The sequence below is a fragment of the Poecilia latipinna genome, unplaced genomic scaffold (assembly GCF_001443285.1).
Source record: "Poecilia latipinna isolate Pla-1442-1.1 unplaced genomic scaffold, P_latipinna-1.0 Scaffold775, whole genome shotgun sequence".
Classification (NCBI taxonomy): Eukaryota; Metazoa; Chordata; class Actinopteri; order Cyprinodontiformes; family Poeciliidae; genus Poecilia; species Poecilia latipinna.
Window position 1 is genome coordinate 31952 of NW_015113391.1, and position 14010 is coordinate 45961.

The 14010-nt window shown below is 38.8% G+C and overlaps 2 protein-coding genes across 7 annotated transcripts in view; both read left to right on the forward strand.

Moving 5' to 3' along the window:
- The window catches only part of LOC106955898 (uncharacterized protein C8orf34 homolog), a gene marked incomplete at its 5' end in the record, with an annotated part of 38741 nt that extends 30959 nt beyond the window's left edge, over positions 1 to 7782 (forward strand). Inside the window, 2 exons of the mRNA XM_015046330.1 lie at positions 6448 to 6486; positions 7304 to 7782. Coding sequence (XP_014901816.1) covers positions 6448 to 6486; positions 7304 to 7311 — 47 coding nt within the window. The remainder of the gene's footprint in view (positions 1 to 6447; positions 6487 to 7303) is intronic.
- Positions 7783 to 11116: 3334 nt separating this feature from the next.
- sulf1 (sulfatase 1) overlaps positions 11117 to 14010 on the forward strand; it is an 86834-nt gene continuing 83940 nt past the window's right edge. For 3 of the 6 annotated variants that reach the window (XM_015046332.1, XM_015046331.1, XM_015046335.1), the window contains exon 1: positions 11120 to 11344. The gene's annotated coding sequence lies outside the window, so the exon portion shown is untranslated. Of the gene's footprint in view, positions 11345 to 11428; positions 11538 to 14010 lie in introns of those variants that run through there. The other 3 variants (XM_015046336.1, XM_015046337.1, XM_015046333.1) reach the window with 3 other exon arrangements.

Consider the following 14010-nt stretch of genomic DNA (forward strand, 5'->3'; position numbering starts at 1 on the left):
CCCGTGTCCCTTTACCCCAAAAAATAACCCCCCCATAAAAAAAAAAAAAAAAAAATCCCCCCTTGTAAAAAAAAAAAAAAAAAAAAAAAAAAAAAATCACTGTTGGGGATTCTAACAAGGGTTGGAAGGTTTTCATGTGAAATTTCCTGTTTTGGCCTCATTGGTGGCACTACATCTGAATCAAGATGTAGTCAATCCACCTGAATTTGTTGTCGAACATCATAAATCGTTCATAGTAAAGCTCTGGCTGCAGCACAACAAACCCAAATCCATTAGCTTCGACTGAGGTCTGCCCCCTCCTCTGACATTCCGGTTCGTAAATCACACAGATGCATGAGGGCCTTACGGTCCAATAGCCAGGGCCTCCACAGGGGAAGCTAAGTACTTCTCAGTCCTCTGTGATCCAACCGGAGCTGTCAGGTTTGTGCTTGTTTTAGCACTGGTTAATGTTTAGCTAAACATCTCTGATCCTTTGAGATATGGGTAAGAATTTACAGCCTGGACGCTCTCTCAATGAAAAATGATATATTTCATCATTATTTAAGGTCTTGCTCCAGAGCTTATTTCTGGAAGAGAACAGATTTATTTGAGCAAACAAAAAACACATGGAGAGGAATGTTTTAGAGCCTTAGTGCTGAGCCTGACAGTGCAACACCTGCCCAAGAAGGGGATCTAAAGCAAAGGCCTTAATGACTTTAAAGCCAGATGGGGTTTTCTACTTAATTGCTAAGCAATTACATATGACACTTCTACAAGTTAAAGATATCGTAACTATGTTAATTATGCCATCAAACACTCTAAAGTGCTGAAGTATTTTCACCCCTTGAAGTTGCTCACATTTTTTCACCTAAAAGCCACAAATGTCAGTGTATTTACTAGGATTTTATGCGAATCACCAACAAAAATAATCCATAGCATGTGACTCTACCAGCCATAAGAATGTAGAGGCTGAGTTATAATAAAGTTTGATGTTGCTATTGGCCTTCATTTGAAGCAACCTGACAAGAAAAGAGGTAGAGATTGAAGGAGAAGCATTTACCCAATGCCTTAGGCCTGGAGTCGAACACCTGGACGGTTGCATCAAAGACTAACTCCTTAATGCCTAAATTTACATAGAAAACTAATCAAGATTTTGCTTTCAAGCAGAAACTAAATTAAGTAGAAATTGTTCACTTGACTGTAGCTCATATCACAGGTACAAATTTTGGGTTTTGGCGACATCAAGAATAATTTGGCATATTGTAGCTGTACTGTTTAAAATATTTCAGTGTCTGGTATACAGATTGTTGTTATTGATGTTGGTATCGCTGAAATAACAAAGTGTTTTGAGTAAGTTTTCATACTGCAGTGCCAGAGCCAGCCAATAGCACATTGAGTAGAATTGCACCAAAGTATTTCAGGTTCCCAGGCTGCATTCTTTTTCGAATATTTCAGATATTCCCTTATTCAAAAATCTGTGAATAGAGGGGTTTTGGAGTTATGCTCCACAGAAAATCCACAAGTACCGAACAGCAAATATCCGGGGCTCCATTGTGTTGCAACCAGATATAGTTCCTGTGCTGACCCATCAACAAATTCTCCCACCTAAGCTGTGGATCTCTCCAGCTTCTCCAGATTTGCCATTAGCCTCTTGGCTGCCTCTCTGGATAATAAGCCCGTCAGCTCAGGAGGATGGTCATGTCTTGGTAGGTTTTGCAGATGTGCTAAACTCTTTCCATTTTCAGATGATGGATTGAACAGTGCCCTGCGAGATCTTCAAAGCTTGAGATATTGCTTCATAACCTAATTCTAATTTAAATGTCTCCACATGTTTAGTTTCGTCTTTCTCCTGCGGTCGTCATGGTCTTCGTGATGCCATTTGTGACGCGCCACAGTAAAACCAGGGACAAGTTGCTCGAGAGAAATGGAGAAAAAACAAAAAAAAACATTGTTAGATCATTAGTATTTTAATTTATGTCAAGATGACTCTGCTTTCTTTGTGTTTTAAACAACCATACCTACATATCAGGAAACCCCCTTTTCCACAGATGTTGAAAAAACTACTTTAGTTTATATTAAGGTGTTAAACTTAAGTATCGTTTGGATATAAACATGGGATTCACTCTCTCTGGAGGTTAAACTTCCAGGTTCATGTTGTGACCTGAAGGCAAGAGATAAAAACATAGTTTTCCAAGAAAGTTGTAATTGTTGTTTTTCCGGTAGACATACTAGTCAAAGCCATGAAGAAAGCACCCATGTTTAAATTGCAGCTTGGAAGGTTTTAAAATGCTAAGCTTTGTGTTTAAATGAAGCTTGTTTACAGAGTAAATCTGAACTGTTTCTTGGTGTGGGGGAAACTCCCAGCTGATTAACATACCGGCCTTTATTGGCTGTTCACAAGCTTTTGTCATTGGGTTTGGCCAATAAGATGAAAGACTGAAAGGAACGGATGGTTAATTTGCACAACCAAGACATCACCCTACCCCACATTGAAAAAAAGAGACCCTAGCTCAGGTATATTTATTGGTCCAGGACAAATTCTCATCTATATCTGGCCAAGAGCCAGTGCAGATACCTTGTTCTGTTATGGTAAATGCTACAACATGCTATTTTGTTGATTTTGACAACGTATTTTCATTTTTTTTTATTTCTGTTTTACATTTTTAGAAGGCTTAGAATCAACATGTTCTGAATGCCAATGGATGCTGCACTACTAGTATCTTGTATGCTACAATGCATTACACTATATTCCCTCCAAATCACAAGTTCACACTACTTTTTGTATCTGTTGCATAAAATCTCAACAAGATGCAAAACAGAGTGTGGTTGTGATGTGACAAAGTCTGAAAAAGTACTTTCGTGAGGCGCTGTATCCCAGCTCTAAAGTGGAAAATCTTTGTTGTAAATTTACACAGTACTTGGGGTTAGTCAAAACATTTATCTTTTCACATTTGCAATTTAATTCATTCCGTATTTCCTTTTTTTTTCCCCCCCGAGGAAATTACAACCAGTGTGAATTTCAAAACCAACCTTTACAGTCGTCTAACGTGCTTCTCAGCACCTCTTGTCCTGGACCAATGTTCTGCGTCGTCGCTTGGATTAAATTTTTTTTAAGCCATTAGCCAGACCACCATCTCCACATTTAAGTCAACTTCTGACTTTGGTTTGTTAATGACTGAGTCCAAAACATGATGTATGCACGAAATAAGAATTGTCCTTGAATTAAGTGTAACTATGTTTTCACAGTAAACAAAGATCAGTTACTCAAACTGGAAATTAACTGCATGTGGGACTCGCAAAGATGGCTTTCGCTGACGTTATGACACAAGAATTCTAGCCATAGGAAAGATCATGCAGGCAAGTAAGTGGTTGTCGCATGGAAATATAACCCCTCTGACAAGTTACTCTGGAGGGTCGTTGTTTTGCCAAATGCGTATCTTGCACAATAAATGGATAGGTTTTCCTAATGGCCCCTGGGGCCCTGCTCTGAGCCCTTGGCAGTGACAGTGGCATATTGAGAAAGGATATTAAGCACAGATTGAATTAGACGTGGCTCAGAAAGTCAGAGAGAGAAACCCAGCAGCCACAAGTCGTGACAAAGCACCTTATGGCGTGAGAGAAGCCCCGAAGGACTGTTCACTCAAATCTGGTTTGTGTGTCTTTGTGTGAGTGCATGAGAAGGATGTTATTAGTCAGAGGGAAACAAGAAAATCGTCTTCAGAGGACACATTCAACCCTTTAATCAGATTCTTTAGTGTTTTCCAGAGCGAGTTTTATGCTTCGACGGGTTGTGACACCCGTAGCTGAAAGGTTTATGCTCAGTTTTCTGAGTTGGATTCATTACCCCCAGCTGTTAGTTGCTTGGTCAGACTTTCCTGTAATCTTTTAAGGTGATGACAATGAAAAGATAAATGTTTCATTCTGATGCTGCTATGCTGGTCATTTCTTCTGTGTAACTCATTGCATATCTTTTAAGGCAGCATCAGACAAGGCAACCCCTTTCTGTCCATCAAGTTGATTACAGATATTCTGTATAGCTTCTGCTATGCATTTTCTTTTCATGCCAATATTGTAAGGTTAGATGATTGATATGGTAATCTGTGACTGGCATTTCCTTCCCTCTTTACAATAAAATATACAAAATCATATAAAAAATAAGATCCATAATCAGGACACAGGAGGATATATCATAGTTTTATATGATGCATAAAACTATACATCAGATAAAATGATGTCTGGATGTAAGCTTTGAGTTTAAAGCTGTTGAACTCGAAAATTAAAACAGCTTTTGAGTTGTTTCTGCAATTCAAAAGCTGCAAAAACATGGTAGCTTTTGAGTTTTAAAAATGCTAATGAACAAAGTAACATAAAAATTGAATCATCCATTGTGTTTTGAATTACTTCCAAATACTGAATATCAACATCCTATAGCAACAAATGAAACGGATAACTTTAGATTGGTTTATTTTAGGAAGAGACGAAAATATTTGTCTTTCCTTATGCTATTTTCTCAGTGAAACATCACTTCACATCATTAGTGCGTCTAAACCTTTCACAAAGAATCCCTGCTGACGTGTCCAAAGCGAGACCTCCATAGTTGTGGAAAATCCAAAGTTATTTCCTGTTATTCTACAAACTTCCACAACGTTATGACCGCATACCACATATTGCACGTGAAAGTTGCTCATTTTTTCTCACTAGCTGTGTGTGAAACCTGCTTTTTCCCGCACATCCGTAAAAATACCTTAGATGACACGCTCAGTGAAAATATTTATTTATTTTTTTGTTCGTTTTTATTGGCCTGCATAGTCTTCATTATTTACTGCATTCACAAGTGGTTTGTGTTACTTTATTTGCCTGTTATCAGAAACAGGTTTGCTGGAGACGTAACAGTGTTGGTTGCTTGAGCTTAAACATCATTAATGTCCTCGAGAGAAACACACACAATCTGTGCTCTGAATACCCTAATTGCATATTTGTTAAGCCTAAATTATTGGCAACAAATTACAGATGTCTGTGCTTCTGCCAATTTTAATTTTCTATTCTTTTAGCCTCCCCCCTCCTCCCACACACTAACACCGTCTTGTAACATGCAACTCTGCAGGTCTTTTGAGGTCCATCAAGAACAGTTTGAATTCACTGTAATTCAATAAAATCTTTATTTGTCCCCAATATAGCAGGATAGTTCCTGACAATTTTAAGCATAAACTAAAACTTCTAATGGCGAAATGGTGATGACTTATTATGGTACCTGCATATAATGGTCCTGGGTGCTACTTAGAGAACACTGGTAGCTGGAGTGGCTGTTTGTTGGTGAAATTTACCCCACTGAAAGTTTTAAGAAGGATTTGACTTTTTCGAAGGACCTGGCCTGGTCCTGTCTACTCTGTGCTGGCAACTCTCCAAGTAGCTCGTTATAGCCTTCTTGGCACCACAGCTAGTATGTTAGCATATCTCCAAACAGTTGAAATGAACAATCATGATCCCCAAAACAGCAAATACATTGAAAGTGAGTGTATGCTGGTTAACTGAAGGAAGTCATCTTCTATATAAACACTCAAAGTCAATCTCGACTTTAATTTCAGGATGGGGAGAAAGGGTAAAATTTTGTCCACCCTTTTTCTCAGAAAATCACGACGTGACGTCATTAGTACACTGAAACAGAATTGCAGCAGATGTGTCCAAAGTAAAGTTGTGAGGCTTTCTGGCTACTGTTGAAATGCCATTGTATTGGTTGCATTCTCAAAGACAACTAAAGTGTAAAAAAAGCACAAACAGCAACTTGTAGATTTAAAAAAAACAAAAACATTTTTTGTGTGCATGATGCTTTTTCACTGCAGTTATAGAGAGATCATTTCAAAAGAACCCCCTCATCTGCATGCTCTCGTGCTATTGAGAAGCAAAGGGAGTGCATACCCTTCCACATCAATGCTGAAACTGATGTTGGAGGGGCAAAAAAACCCCTCCCATATTTACAAGGAGTTTCTACAGTTGGTGAGGAAACATCTCGGTGCAAATGTATTGCTTGTGGAAGTTGCGTTGTGATAGGATGGACATGTAAGAAGAAGTAAAAATGTAAGTAAAAAAAACAACACATTTTTGGCCAGTGTTAAGGTATGAGAACCATCCTGCTTGCCATCAAATAGGAATTTATCCAACAATTAAATTGTCATGGATGTTCTGAGGACACTGAATCTGTGTTGATCTGGTGTAAAGAGGGTTTTACAATTGGCAGGACACTCATGCTATCCTTAAACAATTATTTTGTGTCTGTCGGGGGAAGAGGGATTGAAAGGTACAGATAAAGCAAACAAGTCATTTAATTCTTTCTTTAGAGGTGGTATGCCTTTTCTTTCATTTCTCTCAGAAGAGCAACAAGATTTTATTTTTTCTTCACACTTTTAGCTATTCCTAAGCATAAATGAACTCTGGTGACTCTGATGTGCGTTTTTTGTTTTTTCCCCATAGGTAGTTCACGGGATGCCAACAAAAGATCCGTGTTTTCAGGTAAGAATCTTTATCGTTGATTGAGGAACTACAGCCTAAAATCTGAAGAGTCACTCTTGCATCCAAAAGTGTGTAATTTGAGCTGCAAAAAGACAATCAGTGCTTCATATAAGCTACCGTCTTGAAATGAGAGCCTCTGCGTCTTTACATGACCTCATTTGTAGAGCCACATGTTATCCAAATAACTGCCGATGGTTGACTTGCCATCCTCCACCTTCATTTATGGCCCAGTGGAATACCGTCACAGGCTAAATGGAGGACACAGAAGCTCTCGAGCGCGATTGGCCGAGGCCGCCTGTGTGCGGAGCCGGGAACGATGATGCTCAGTTCCATTAAGTCACTTTGGTTCTGAGTTTACACGCGACAGACAGCGTCGACTCCCAGCATCAACATTTGGGAGAAGGAGAAAGTCTGTCTGGTTTGAGGTTGTCTGTGGCTCCCCTTCTTGTGGTTTCAGAGGTGCCCACAGTTCCCAGTGTGAGTGTGCCAGTCTGGAGGGAGATCAGAGAGCTGGCTGCTGCTGTTTTGCTGCTGCTGTTTTGCTGCTGCTGCTGCTACTTGGCTATCGGAGACGCCAGAAGATTGCCACAGCAACCAAACGCAAAGCTCAGTGCAGTCCCAGAACTCTTCCATATTGTAAAATCTGGAGACTGGAACCTCCTCCGAACTGCCTCATTTTCCACCTCACATTTTTCTATTCAAATATTAAATACCTCTTTTATGATAATTGCCTCAGTTTCTTATTACTAATGGTGACTAAATGTGACTCATTCAAGTTTCCAGGAAACTGATGTGTTTCTCTCTTGTTTTTTTACAGGCCTATAGTGATGAAAACCAGAAGACTTGATCCAATCAAACAATTATGCAAAACACTGGATATTTTGAATAACAGTTCAAAGATGATTATTTTTGTAAAGCATATGAATGAATATAACAAAAAAGATTGTATACTTTTTTCACCCTGTTTCATAAACATTGTACTGTAACTGAATGATCAACTGAGAAAATCTTACTTGAAACTAAGGGATATGCTGTTTATTTTTGTTTGCATTGAAGCATGATATTGAACTTGTGTATAGAGACCAGTAACAAGAAGCATTTCGTTCCTAACGGACTCCTTTTTTTTAGACCTAGTGCAGATTTACACTATCAGGACAGCACACCCATTTAATCAAAGTGTTTATCGACATGGACTGTTAAAAGAATTTGTGCTTTTCAGATGGGGAAAAAAAAACAAGTTGTTGAAGGGAATACATGGAATGCTGTTAAATTAATTAAACTGTTTTAGTGCACTTTTGTTTTTGTCCCTAATGTTTTGTTTTTCCTACATTCCACTTTCCTACAATTTCCACTTTTGTTTAAAATAGGTTTAAAACATTTTAAACAACCTGTATTTTACTGAATAAGGTATAAAGGGGGCTTATCATAATTTATGGACAAGCACACCTGAAAATAGTGCTAACTACAAAAAAGAGAATAAAGTTTTACATATGTGGGTTTGAAAGCTACAGATGTCGGCATAACAACATAAGATAACATATGATTTTTTAAAAACATTTTAATGAAATGTTTACACAAAGATGTACCGTAAATGCTTTTCATGAACACTGCCTGCAACTCAGCTTTCAGAGTATATCACCAACTTATTATCGCATCAGATAAAAATTTTTCCAGTTTTCAAAACTTTGGCTGAAGTGGCATTTGTAATTCCAGTTCTCCTGTAGAGCAATATATTATGGTTCCATCCTACAGATTCACATCAAAACGGCCATGAGAAGAAGTCTGTGCAAGGTACAGGTCCAAAACGTTATGAAAACAGTTGAAATTTTATTCCCTCTGCTTGTTTAGAAGACGTGACGGTATTTATTGAACAAAATCCATACATCAAATGTAGTTATTTGACAGTGTGATATTTTTGTGATGGATATGGTGGAATATGAGGTAGACTTTTTTAAAGTAAAAAATAAAAACATTTTAATGGCAAAACCACCTTCAAATACAATTTTTGTCAGTATTTATGAAGGTTCAACTTTTACCCCTTTGTTTTACTTGAAATATTTACTTTTCAAGCACCAGAGAACCATATTTTTAACCCTCTTAGAGCTTCCAAAAAGCATTAGGAAATGTATTTTAGGGCTATGGAGTAGGCTGAGGAATTGGGTTTTCATATCCAATCCAACTGAATGTCAATAAAGAAGTAAAGAAAAAAAGGAGGATGTCCTTTTACATGTTTTCTGAATTAGCTAGGTTGCATTAGGATTTTGTAATATGCTAACATTATGCCATAATGTAGCCATCTTCCCTTTATTGATCTGCACCAACTTCTTCATTGAGGAAGCAATACCCACCAGTCTTGATAAAGTAAGCAGTCACTTGGACAATTAAGAGACCTATGCCACAAATCTGTAAACTGATTTTTAGCTCTGCGTTTATTGATGTCAGTCTCTAGATGTACGGAGAGATATGTTCTACTTGTTCTGAAAACCGCTGGATTCTGATGACCCAACATGACTGCCACCACACTCGGTAAAGATGACCTCACCTGTTTGGAGAACACCATTAAGATCATGGAACGGCACAGCATCTGAAATGCAAGCCAGGCAGGCAGAAGTTAAGAGCAGCTCATAAAGTAGACGGCTTCCACTAAGAAAAACAGTTTTGTTTTGTTGCGTGCTACCTGTCACATGATTAACTGACAATGACGCCCATTTGATTTAATGGTTTTGTGACATAACGTCACAAAAATTATGAAAAAAAAAAACGTTTTCAGCTTTTGACTATAGCAGTTTAACTAACCATTTGGATGTACTGTTCTTCATGCAACGAATAGATTATTTTGTTTTTCTCTGAACAGTTACAGCTTCTCTCAAGACTTGCCCGTTGAACTTCTATTAGATACCAGATTTACATTGTTTTTTTGTTTTTTTTTTTGTTGCTGGAAATAATTACATTCCTAAAGTTACTCCTACTTCCTCTGAAAACATCTGAAGACTGCCAGCATAAACGGCAACGAGCTGCACACGCAACCTTTTGGAAGACTCTGTGGTAATGATTAGAAGTAATTATGTTCATGTTAATTACTGTTGAATTATACACATTTAATCACTGCTTTCTGTTTAGTTTCACAAGGCTCCAAACAGGACTTGAATTTTTTGGTTTTTTTTCCCCCCTCCTTTCAGACCAGACTATTTTGAACATACAGTAAACATGTACACCAAAGTTGTTTACTTGGTTTTTTCGCAGCATGGTTCTTGCTCCATCCATTTCTTTGTTTTTCGCCGAGGCGCTGACAGAGAATGAGAAATGGGTTCTGTCCACGACTGCAGCGCTCCTGTGTGTTTGCCTGGGCATGTGTCTGTTAAACTGTGGTTGTCTGAGGGTTACGCAGGCGACGTCAGCTCCAGAGACACACAAACACATCATGGGCACGGTCTGATTCCTACATTAAAAACTTACTGACACATGTGGTGAAATTTCCCTTGCTTCCCCCCCCCCCAGAATGTCCCTCGGGATGTGGTCAACAGACTCTTCAGATCTCGCGTCCTATTTTACTACGTGTGACTCCTCCTAAGCATGTGTGAGAAGACTGATCACTTAAAACCTCATCCAGTAAAACATGCTATGTAGACTAACGTTTCATGCAAATGAGCACATAGTCTTCTCATTAAAAAGGGGATGTGGTTTGAAGATATGTGGAGGAATTTCAGGACATGGCATAATTTAGCTGCTGCAGTGCCTTGATATAATCTTTATAACACCATAAACAATATTTTCCCCCCATAAAATTGAAATGTCTCCCGTTGCTTCATTCAGTTTTCATTCACTGCTGTGTCTCTGAAATGCGTTGGGGATGGTTGCCATCTGCTGTTGTCCTGCACATCACCAGTATGTTGACGCTGCCTTACAATCAATATTTTTCTTTAAGCTCATATATCTCTACCAGTCTTTCATTTGTGTCGGCTAAATATGAAGACGTTGGAGATCTAGAGGAAGACGAGTCAATTTGAAATATGAAGACTTCACTTATTGCCTCAGCCGTCATCCTTTCTTTGGTTTTTGTTTCTTACACGTGTGCCCAATTATTTTTCAAGAAATAGCGGGAAACAGCAAATAATTCACTGAATTATCACACAAAGGGATTGCTAGCTTCGGACTGCTAATACATCATCATTTATTTGCAGCTGACTGATATTAGTTACACATGTCTTGCTAGAAACTGAGAGTTTTAAGTTTTGTTTCTTTAAAAGCATCTCTCTGGAGAAATCCTCCTCCGTTTATGAGCAGGCTTAATACACAGGGCCATTGGGAGCCACTGGAAGGGCCACCCAAGAAGGAGGTCATGCATCTCTGTTACTGACTGGGAGAGCTGGACCACCATCAGTGGTCAGCAGACTGACCCAGGTCTTGATTTACAGCTGAACAGACTGGAATTTATCTGAAAACACAGCACAAATAAAAGTATGTTGGAAGGAAAGGTTCACTTTGAGGGAAATGTCAATCTGATTGTTTTTTTTTTTTTGTGTGCTTAAAATAATGGAGCGTATTGAGAAATCTATGTGTGGACGACGAGTAGGAAGATTGCTGGCTGCAAATCCCCTCTATAAAAACTTCTTAAGAAAACACAATTCAGATAGGATGATGCCCTTTTCGAACAGCATATGGCAGACGACTAGTTCTGCACACCAGAAGCTCACTAGGCTACAGTCAGGCCACACCTTATCCCCTGTCTGTTAAAGGAGACATCATCTACCCTGCCTGCTTAGCTATTTTCACTGCTGGAAGCACTTTAAGCTGGAAACCTTGCCTGATGCCAAGCTTACAGACATGGAACTCCTCCCCAGCTCCTCCGCTCTCCCAGGTGATCCACATTTGACATAAAGCATGTCAGACACTTCACACGCAAACACTATTTCCTCAGCATATATTGTTTTAACCTGGCTTTAGCGTTTGTTTGTTTGTTTGTTTGCTTGCTTAAGACGTTCCGAACAAATAAGAGTCTCAAACAATTGTGTTTGCTTGCATGCTAAAGCTAACGCTAACCTATTTTGAAGGTAAGCTAATCTACATCATGTTTGTTTTGTGGGTTCTGGCTTCTTCCCACAAGTCCAAAAACACGACTTTTAGATTAATTGGTCTCCAGGTTGTGCTTCGGCACGATTGGCTGTGTGCATAGCTGTTTGTGTTGTCCTGTGGTGGACTGGCAATCTGGTAGTCTACTTCTCACATAATGAGTGCTGGAGCTAGACACCAGGCGCCCAATGACCCTGCAAGGATAAGTGGGTCTAGACTATGGTTGCACAGTTGGATGGGTTTTGTTGTTATTTTCTGGAAATTAAGTGACTTATTGTCTCCAAAATAAAATGTTGCGCTTGACGCCAGATATCACTTTAACTTCTTGCCTTTCTGAAATGAAAATCAGTTGTAAGAACATGACCTCTCCTGCTCTTTTTTTTTGTGTGTGTGTGTTTTTATTTGAGCATTTGGAACACGTTACAAAAACAGATTCATTATTCAACTTCACGCTGATACCTCGGGCAGTTTTTGGCCATCTCTGCTCTGAACATTAACCAGAAGATATCCATCATTGTTCTGTGGAGAGTGGAGACTGCTGGGTTTGGACAGAAATCTGGAATGTTGTTGAGGGACATATTGTCTATATTAAACAAGTGTGTGGCTGGTCTGAGCTAAGCTGGTTTCCAAACTCTTTAGAAGTTTGTTGTTGTTGTTGTTGTAGCACTTTTGTGCACTTTGACATTGTTAAGGACTTGGTTGATGTGTTTCCATGATGATCAAGATCCATAAAGGCTAATTGTCTATGACGAACAACAGGAGGAGGTGACTCATCTGCCTTAAATGTGTTGTTTGATCGAAACAATCACCACCAGAAGCAGAAAATTGATCTCGGTCTCTGGAAGGTCAGCATTGTGTGTAATTCTGTTCCAGACAAAATCCAGCAGGACTTTCTTGTTGCTGGAACACGAGTCCCGTTGTGATCGGTGCCTGATTGTGAGTTTTATTATGTCAGATTTCTGAGTCCGAGGCCTCGGCAGAGAGTTGATGGTTCACATTGCTTTTTAAGGTTAACTTCAGAACTTCATTACGTGAGAACGGCAGTCTGAGCTGTCTTGTCTGGATCCCTCTTCCTTTCACAGAGATTAATTTGCACTTCTGTTGGCTGAACGTGACGCGGTCAGTATTCTAGTCGCTTGGGGATCATTTCAAAGGCCGCGCTGTGTGTGCCGGTTTGCACAGAGTAAGGCCTTGTGGGGAGAATCTTAAACCTGGATCAGGTAGCTCATCCAAACTTTCTGTCTTAGCGAATCTTTATATGCATATTTTGTTCATAATCATTCAAGTATAGTAACCTAATGACGGTTTGAGTTGTTTCGCCATGTGTTGGAAATATTTGGATTTAATTGAGTGGATTTTTCCTGAGTCTGGAGTGAAACAAAATATTGTGGCAGGGACACAAAGAACTTGTTAACCTGATCATATTTAGGCCTGTTGTCGAGCTGCTTTGTATTATTTCCTACTGAATGTCCCTTTGGGTATTTTGGCTGTAGTTTAACTGCAGGTTTATCTTACAATCCCTTTTTATTTCAAAAGCAGCAACAAGCTGTCTTGCCCTTTTGTGTTTCCATTTACTTTCAAAGTTGCTGGGTAATTTATAAAACCCACAAAAACTGTGATTTATGACACATTGTCGTGCTGCTTTATTCAGATTGGCTGAAGGCGTTCTTTTTTTCTTTTTTTTTGCATTGTCACCAATTTGTCACGCCTTTTTCCGCAGGGTGCTGGTGCTTAGCTGGGAAAATAAGTCATCGTGAGTGTCTTATTTTGGTTTTTAACAATAGTCTCCTAAATGCTTTGCTGTGGTGTATCCTTAGCAGTCAGTAATGACGATCTCTTTTGGACATATTATTCTCTTAATTTCGTTTTGGATTAAAATCCAGGTGTTTCTTTTGTTCCAGTAACTATTTGGTTCTTCCACTCTGACATGATCAAAAACGGCTCTCTTTCATTTTTCTTTTAATCAAACAAATCGTGTATTTCTGTCTTTTTGTTTGAACTGATTAATTTTCTTCTACAGTCAGATTAATTACATCAAATGTGATGCAACCACCTTTTTTGTGTGTGTGTGTGGTGGGATCTCATTTTTATTGTGGAACGCATGAGGAGGAAGGAGTTTAATTTCAGGGAGTGACCAATTACTTATTTCTATTTTTTCAGATTCTGATTAGTCATGAGCTTTCAGTAAGAGAATCTAATTTGGCTAAAATTTTGGAAAATAAAAAATTTTAACGGTAGCAAAAAAAACGATATGGCAAGTCAATGTAATATAAAAATGGGAAACTGGAACTGGTTAAAAAAAAATGCTTTGAAGGCATCTGATGTTCCTCCAGGCTTTTTTTTTAACTCAAATTTCTTGATTTATTTCTTCTGCTTTTATGAAATTAATTCTGATCCAAAGTATTAACTTAAGCTTACTTGAGCAGTGGTCAGGTCTCATTAGGTGCATGTTCC